Here is a 9653-nt window from a genome sequence, read left to right as displayed (position 1 = left end):
TGAAATTTGATAAAAAGAGTTGAGACTGATATTGAGATTTGACTTGAGTATTTTTGTGATATTGGGACCAGGTATCTCGGCAAATATCTCGACGTACCCTCGGGTTGGGTTCAATTATCCGGATCCCGACACATAACATCTCATATATGTATATGAACAATTCGGAACAGGTTTAGTGAGCCTACCTGTAGTTTAACAATTTGCATAAAGCATCTACCCGTCTTGCGGCCGCAGTTTATCTCCGATTTCACCGCCGCCCATATAACGAACGCGTAAAACGAACTTTCGGAAATCCGGAAATAAAACCGTCTGAGGTGCAATTTTCGAACAGTGCTTACAGTTGTGATCAGAAAAAAATAATCAAAATGTCCGCAGCGCCCGAACTACCTGTGGGATTCTTAGGTGTCCAGCCGAAATTCGAAGAACTTGGACTATCGGCACTAAGCCATATCGAGCCGGAAATTCGTACAAATGACAATCAGATTGAAATTAAGTTAAAGTGTAAGGAGCCGCTGAAGGTAACGCACCAACTGATCAACTGCCGCACCGGCGATGAAGTCTCGCAGTTCGTGTTCACCCAGACGCTCCATGGAACCATTTCCTTCATTATTAGTCTACCGGAGTCCGGCTACTACAAATTCCTGTTGTTCGCGCTCCCGCAGAACGATGATAGCAAGTCCCTACCGAATGTCTACAACTACCTGATCAACTGTGTCCGCGCCCTGCATCCAGTCTTCCCCTTCCCCAAACAGTACGCTCAATGGAAGGACGGCTGTTACCTTCATGAGCCATTGGTCCTCCACAAAGATGCCTCCCTCCGCAACGTATTCTTCAAGGTGATAATTCCGGGGGCGAAAGCCGTCGCGATAGTCGCGGATGGCGAGTGGATCCACCTCGAAAAGAAGGGCAACCACTTCGAAGGTCACGCCAACCTGGAGCCGTTCAAAGGCAAGAAAGTCACCATGAACGCTAACACTGGTGCCGATGAAAGCAAGTATGCAACCATGTTGGAATACGTCATCTAACTATTAGGACCTGCTTAATACAATTTATCAAATGCTGACGCTTGTTTGTATTTGCTGGACAGATAACATTTTGGACTAAATTTGGATTAAACCGGATAGCAACGATATTGAAATAGTTACAAAGTATTCGAATTACAAAGATATTTACATCTGTGTTTTTCTTCAGATCATAATGCGAATAAATCCGCACAGCATGTATTTGGCGTGTATTAATTATTTTCTAGACAAAACATATTTATAGCTTTCACAACTATCATATAGTTGTCACAGTGATTTTTTTTACCTTTGTGAGTATTTCTGGAGAAATAAATGCTGTAGGATTTTCAGGTTTTTCTTTTTTCTATGATAAACGTTACCATTGTGTCGGAAGAATCATGAGAAGAGTTCGAAAGGGTGAAAGGTGCAAACACACCCGGATGTCCACCTGCCGATGGTTGGCATAAAAGCGATTTTCAATACCATATTGACTTTCCGATCGAGGCTTGATGTCGAATTTGTATAAAACATGATATATTATAGGACACTTGTAAAACATCTTCATTGCCTTACTTACTGGTGCATCTTGTCAGGTTTATACTAAGTGGAGAGATACAATATTGCTAATTGTTAGAATTATAAAGAGCAAACAGATATCAAGTAACATAATAACGCGCCTTAAGATGCCGACCGCAGGGGTGGATCCAGACTTTGACGTTAGAGGGGTGCACTTTAGGGGCGTAACTCGAGGCCTGCGCCCCCTTCCACATATTCACCCTACCAAATAGGCTCTAAACATGGCCACGGGGAGGATGTTAGGGTCATCCCCACGTTATTGGTGTAAACGGTGCAGTTTGGTGTAATGTATACCTAATATCGCTAACATATTGATATGAAATGTTCACTTAGACAAGTTAATGAGTGAAGGGGCGCCCTGGCCGCATTGAGTAAGATTAAATTATGACGACAACATTCGCACTAGCATTATAATGGTGATTTGTATTCATTTGAAATTCCACAAACCAACCAATGTATCCCCCTTTTCATACCTATGCCCGCATATTTAACCTTTTCACTTGTTAGATGTATGAGATTTTATCAGTTATTACTTTTAATTATGATTGATTTGTAACGCGAGATTCCCAAATGTACTGATATCTCCTCATCGTGTAATCCGCGGATTCCGGATTCCGGTATTTACAGGTAAAGTAGACAAATGAGAAAACAAAATACTTGAATAGTTTACCTGTATATTCTTCGATTGTTTAAGTGCCAAGTTGTGTAGATAGGTATGTTTCCGTGACGGTGAATAACTGTCAGTACAGCTTATTTGAAATGAAATCATGGTACTGCACCATGCCCGTGTGGAATGTCAGAGCGGAAGTGCATCTGAATGACGATCCTGGAACAGACTATAAGTACTGCATTTTTAATGGCACTACAATAATCGTGGAATTAATGCAACGGTTGCAACAATATTTGGCATTACACTTATATCTGTATGAATTCGCAAGAAACATAGAATATTTAGGAATAATATTGTTAGATTTCATCCCGTAGCAGTATAAATCGTTACGGCGCAAAAAAACACTGCCAACACTGAAATTCAAATGCATGCTGGAATGCAATTTGTAGATGATTAGATTGAGAAGAATTCACTTGAATTTTAATTAAGAAACCCTCTATATGTTTACAACGTTTGTACTCGTTAAATTGAAAGTAACGGCGTTTTTTTCTTCTGTTTTACCAACTTAATTAAGAACTAATTTATGGACGAGATTTGTGGCAGAGTCTGCTGTTTCAAGCGTTGTGTGATTGAAGTGGATACGAATAAACCCCAAATCTCTTGATATTCTTTCGTTTGTAGACAAAACTGTACCAAGTAACCAAACGAATACATATCAAAAAGAATAAACAAAAAGTTGCACTTTAAACTATTTTTCAGAAAACCGTAGCCATCTGAAAGAACATAATCATACTTCTGATGATACAACGGATTATCTGATTCCAATCACATACGTCATAAAAGCAAATGGGAACATCAGCAAAGACTGTAGTCACAGCCGATTAACAGTGAACTAGACAAAATTAACTTTTTCCTGATAGCTTCAGAATGTTCTTTAGCGGTTAGAAAACTGCATTAGATACACTAATGTGTTTGTCTGCTTTTTTGTACTCTTAGATGTTCCCGCCAAATGTGACAGGTTGATTGATTGATCAAATATTCCACCCATCATGGTGTAAATTATGCAATTATTATTGCATACCATAGTGTTTTATCATCATCCGCAATAACAGTAAAATAAAGAGCTGAATATTTGCTTTCTCGAAAATTCTGTAGAAATAATGCGTCAGACACATCTACATGCACAAGAATCGGGACCAAGGTTTCACAGGGAGTGTATTGAATTTGAACCACGCACATAAAAAAAAGAAACAGTTTTATCCTGTTAAACAATCCGGTGGCGTTGACTTTATATATATATATTCAATAAAGCCGTAAATTATATTCTATATTTCAATGTCCAGTGTGCAATAAAATACTACAGGGAAAATCTATGTAATCAAACATTTAAATGAAAGACTACAATGAAGACTTCATGGACTAGCCAAGAAGTCAAACACTCAAATATAATAGTGTAATACAAACTACAGATTGCTAAAAAACATAATTTAAAAACTGCATGCATCCAGTGTTGCCCCACAACATTTGTAGCAAACTGTATCACAATCCTCTACAGATTAGAGATTGCCTACGGTTTGAAGCTCTCTTGCCATTTTACGGTCTTTTTTTTTGAAGCTCGCGGATCATACTTTCCATATGAACTCTCGTGTTCATTCCCGAATAATGTGGGAAACGGCGATACTGAGGAGAAAACCAAAAACATACATATCAATGATAACAAGAGGCCACCTTGCACTTATCCTTGTGAAAAAAAAAACAATTTCTCGATTTCTTTAGTGATTTGTTTTTACTTCTGGTACATTTTACCAATAGATCTGCGTTATTCCACCACTGACTAACGCTACTTCCATCTCTTCACCTCGTAACGATTAGACAAGGTATTCACTGGGGTCATAAACTAGTTAAGGAGTTCTCAACCCCACTCTTGCCATGACACATATATCCATACTTGCAAAATTATCAATATCGGCCTAATCGATGCCAGTATCAACTTGAACACAACTTAAGAATTTATTACGATTATAAGTGTATGAGTTATTATACCAAAACACTGCGATCCATGTTAATGGCGAACCCTTTGAAATCAGGCGAATCTTTGAAATCGACATTTTGATATCATTGAAATATTGACAGTACGGAAACGTGCAGATATATAAGAATAAAGAAACGACTTCTGGTATAAATAAGTATATATATATAATAATCGAAAATAAATTCAAGTATGGAGCAGTTTAATGATGCATCTGATAATAGTTCATAATGGGCCACCAGGCGAAAATTGAAAAACAACCAATCTAGACTCAGAAATTTCAAAATTGAAATATGTTGATTATAAAATAGAATTCAGGACAGACATGACAGTTGGGAAAAAGGCATAGTGAGTGTAAGTTGTTGTCACGATGTAGGGGTCCAGTGCACATACTCTTTAGCATCTGGGGTCTGATTTTAAGACTCAGACTAGGAAAACTTAATTTTGAAATGTTTACAAATATCTATAATATAAAAAAATGACCAATTATATATGCCTGAATGTTGACCATATCTATAGGGGACCAGGCTACACCGACGAAGGGGTCTAGGCTACACCGACGAAGGGGTCTAGGCTACACCGACGAAGGGGTCTAGGCTACACTGACGAAGGGGTCTATGCTACACCAGCGTAAGGCTTCATGCAACACCGGCGTAGGGGTTAATGATACACCGCTACAATGGTCCAGCTACACAGCCGTAGGGGTCTAAGCTACACAGGTGAAGAGGTACTGGCTTGTACGACAAAGGGGTCGAGGCTACACTGACGAAGAGGTGCAAGCTACACCGGCGTAGGGGTCCAGGTTACACCGACGTAGGGGTCTAGGCTTCTTCGACGAAGGGGTCCAGGCTACACCGACGTACAGTTCATTGCTACACCGCCTCAGGGGTCAAGGCTACACCGACGTTGGGGTCCAGGCTACACCAACGTAGGGGTCTAGGCTTCTACGACGAAGGGGTCCAGGCTACACCGACGTACAGGTCAATGCTACACCGTCTCAGGGGTCAAGGCTACACCGACGTTGGGGTCCAAGCTACGCCGCCGCATGAGTCATGGCTACACCGATGTCGGGGTCCAGGCTACACCGACACATGGGTCCAGGCTTCTACAGCGTAAAACAGGCTACACCGACGCAGGGGTCCAGGCTACACCGACGTAGGGGTCTATGCTTCTACGACGTAAAATAGGCTACACCGACGTAGAGGTTCAGGCTACATCGACGTAGGGGTCTAGGCTACACCGACGTTAATCAGGCAACACCGAAATTTATGACGGTTATAAAATACATAAGTTTTGAAACATAGGTAATATTTTAGTACCAACAGAATAAGAATGAGATTCCAATGTTACAAAAGAATATATCGACATCTAGATAACTTTGGTTTACAATTCTTTTAAAACATAGGCTTATGTGCAAAAAAACAATTACCAGGTAATGTTGTTATATCGGGAGTGTTGCAAATTATAGACACCTATCATACAACGTAATGCATTTCGACAAGTTTGATGTTGGAGGATATTTTGTAAGTGCAGTAGTACTGATTACTTGAGTTTAATTGGATTCTTTCCTCCCTCGCCAAGTCTGGGGCACGAACACGTGAGGCTTATGTTCTGACATAAATCAAACTATAATAACATATTAGGCGTGCTGGTGGATTAAGAGATGTGTTGTTGATAATACTGTATAACAATCTTTATAATTTTAACACAATCTGCTAAACGACTGTTCGTTTATGAAAAATATGAAGCTTTAATGTTTACGATAAGAGTAGTAATAAATCTCAAAAAACAAATTTCAACGATCAACAGTCACCAGCCCCCAAAAGAATATCAAAGTCTAAAATTTGGCAGGATAATTTGAACAGTACAAGATTCTGTAATACACTCAATACTGTGTTATTTCGCATGCGAACGTCATAAATCACAAGCGGGTCCAAGGGGCTTAAGTTAACAGTCATAAAACACGCCCAAAATGCACCATTTCGGACTAAATTGTTAATTTTCAATGGGGAATACCCCGAAACTCCCCTGCCAACATTTTAAACCAAATAAATTATAGTTCTGGGGGAAGGGCTCAAGTCAAAAGGTTACGTCCCTAAGAAACGCCCCCTCTACTCTAATCTAATACTGAATCCGCCCCTGTAAATTATTTTATTGTACGATAAGTGTCAGCATACATCACTAACAATATGATTCATAACAGCGCCAATAACTGCATAACATACATAGGATTCAACTGCAGGCTGGAATGCTTATTATAGGCAACACTGTGTTGTAATTCTATACATTTTGTATATTGCTTAATCACAAACGCTTTTTAATGGCCGCATATATTCTATATAGTGCAGGCGTTGGCAACGGAAGGTTTTCACTTATTGAATACAATCTTTGTGTGAGCGGTTGTGATAACATTTTCGCAATTTTCGTTTATCAATTAATCTTTAACAAAAAAAAATGTTGTTTTTTTCGAAATAAATAACAATTTAGAAAACATTCATTGAACGAACTCGAACAATATCTGTCTGAGTAAGATGAATTGGTGCTTAAGCAATACAACCTGATACTTGTTTGTTTTAAATGTTTCTTAAGCGAGAGCAGTCGGAATACCTCGGCCATTTTTATTTAAAACAACATCGGGTGTATGCCGGGACGTCAGTAGAAATAGTTTTAAATAATAGTATTAGTTAATTGTAGTGATTTACGTATTTTTTGTATAACTAAGCAATTGTTAAATTAATTGTCCTGGTTAAACTGATATGTTGAAATTACTACGCGATCTACCTGCAGCGAAGTTAAATGTAAAAGATTTCTGACATTGTTAATCGTCCATTTTCATCCGATCGAGTTTTTGTTGTGGAAATGGTCGAGGTTTTTCGAATGAAGCGAGAGAAAAGTTGAATCTCAGATTAGAAGACAGAAAAAGACTGCCACAAACTCGATTTGCAGACTGATGATCAAGATCCAGGTAAAGTTTTTATACCTCCAAATCGACCTAAAATTGAGAGTGACACAAAAATACCGTGTACTGAGCTGGTTATAACACTCCCTCTATAGTCTCAATATGGTGAGCATCTGTGGGTAGTTATTTCAAAATCCTTAAAGCGGTTCAAGGGGTGTGGAGTTGACACGAAATAGAGTCGTATATAAGCCATATGACCTTTGACCTATTAGTGTGACCTTGAATCGAGCTGGTTGTTATATGCGCTCTACACAAGTCCTTCGAGCGGTTTCAATATGATAAACATGTGTGGCGTGTTATTTCAAAATCCTTCAAGCGATTCAAGAGGTATGGTGCGGACATGAAATGTTGTCATGTGACCATTGAGCTCTTAATGCGATGGTGAACTTGAATCGACTTGGTTGTAGCACGCGCTCTTTATGATATTTTCGCTGCAAACTTAGGAGTTTACCATGATATTACCATTACAGTCCAGAGTTTTTGCCCTCAAAACTTATCATTTTGATAAAGGTTACCCAGGGTCAGTGTTTATTAACACCTCTGTGATAATGATCTAAAGCAAGCCATAGAATTATAAATACTGACTGCCCAGCTGGTATTAAATTTCTAACACATGTTTCTGAGAACCGAGCTGTACATCGTATTTTCACTTGTTTTTGTCGTTCAGAACACTTCCGAACCGATTTAGATATAGATGAAGTAATTTTATTGCATTTCTGTATAATAAGACACTTAAAATACAACATTGAACACTTCAAGGTACATGGAATGATCATTTCAAGGCCAGAGTATGAAAAATACCCCATTTTTTTTATTCATTTCTTCTTTTTAAGTTTATTTCATTATTTGTACTTTCTTTGAGACTCATATGCTATCAACATGGATTGCTAAAATTTCAAATACATTAAATTATCATGAAAAGCCCGCACACTCTTATTTCAGCTGATACTTTGGAAGTTAACACATTCTTGGTTTTTATTTTTTTTTATTTTTTTTTTAAGAATGAAAATAAATTCGTAAATACGTGAAGTTTAAATGTTTTCTGACAGGACAACATTTTTTATTTCTCTTGAATTACTGCATAATATCGCTTAGTGAATAAGAGTTGTAATAAACATTGATATAAATATCTTACGTATTTAGAATGAGCTTCATCATAATGTCTCATGTTCTTTTCAACATAAGCTAATGGCATTTTATTAAAAAAGTCAATATTATCAATTACCATATAAACGCGTCCAAAACATACCACATATGCAAATTTGCATACGTGGCATAAAAACGCAACATATCGTAACGAATAGATGATATAACTGGTTCATAATGTTTTTTATACAGACATAAAATACTACACATTTCAAAATGCAGATCAAAATCATCATTTGAATGTGAAAATGCAAATATGATAATATCGACAGCGCTCTTTTGATAAAATCTTCGTTTTATTTGAAGTCATAACATAAGTATAATCACAAAACAGCTTATAAATATATTTTATCTCTTTTCCCATATTAAAAGTCAAGTCAACCATGCATCCAGTGCAAGCTACATATGTTAATATTCTAGTACCAAACAACCCAATAAACATCTTTCCCCAGGTCGAAACAGTATTTAGAAAGCAAAAACGTATATCTATAAGTCCACTGAATTCCTCAAACCCCATTAGGACGCAATTTCAAATTGTGTCTTGTAGACAAAATAGGTCTCCAGCAGCTCTCTGCATCCTTATTGTGGTTACAGACAAGCCGACTCATGATCAAACAAGCCCTAGATGGGCTCTAAAAAGTCAAGCCAGGGCTCATTTATCCTCATTATGGCTACCATCAAACCATCACAGTCACCACAGACAGATTGTTCTCAAGTCTACTGTGTTTCCAATTTATATTTTGTGCCAAACAAACAATAAAGGGGCTCTATGAGGCTCTATATATGAAGTGCCCAATAGACAATAGTTTTGTAATACTAGTACGTGAGACTAAACGTTGTGAAAAGATATAGCATTGCTGCTTAGCCCAAATCCCACATGATAACGGTGATTTTAAAAACTGTATACCGGCGAAAATACCTCGAGCCTCGGAAAATTCGAGCCAAGCGGGAAAACTTACGCTCAGTGTAAAGATATCGGTCCTTAATATTCAATTCGAGCCAACGAGGAATTCGAGCCAAGCGAGTTCGAGCCAACAGAGTTAAACTGTATTGATACGCAAAATTTCGTAACAATTAGTTTGTACAAGTCAACTTTAAATCAACGCTCTTCATATGAGAACATTCACCTTGTGTTTTTCCCCCGCCTTGATTCGACCATTTTTGAAAGAGTTATTGCCCTTTGCTTATTTGACATTTAAAATTGGTTTCTTCGCAACTCCTCTAACGTTTTTCATGCGATTTATACCAAACTTTCACAAATTGATGATCATAAAGTGAAGCAGCGCATATTGTCTGACTTTTGCGATTTGACCATTTTTGAAAGAGTTATTG

General features: G+C 38.0%; 1 protein-coding gene across 1 annotated transcript; it reads left to right on the top strand.

The window, feature by feature from the left end:
- The first annotated feature begins 222 nt into the window (after window positions 1-222).
- Window positions 223-1351, top strand: LOC128212336 (uncharacterized). The gene has a single exon (XM_052917736.1). It carries the CDS (start codon window positions 366-368, stop codon window positions 1023-1025), a length of 660 nt encoding a protein of 219 aa, XP_052773696.1. The 5' UTR covers window positions 223-365; the 3' UTR covers window positions 1026-1351.
- Window positions 1352-9653: the final 8302 nt, after the last annotated feature.

The sequence above is a fragment of the Mya arenaria genome, chromosome 12, assembly GCF_026914265.1.
Source record: "Mya arenaria isolate MELC-2E11 chromosome 12, ASM2691426v1".
In the NCBI taxonomy this organism is placed as follows: domain Eukaryota; kingdom Metazoa; phylum Mollusca; class Bivalvia; order Myida; family Myidae; genus Mya; species Mya arenaria.
The sequence above is the reverse complement of the archived record's forward strand: the minus strand, read 5'-3'. Positions and strand labels throughout refer to the sequence as shown.

Excerpts from the sequence above, each read along its gene's own strand:
- LOC128212336 (XM_052917736.1), top strand. The coding sequence starts at position 366 with ATGTCCGCAGCGCCCGAACTACCTGTGGGATTCTTAGGTGTCCAGCCG.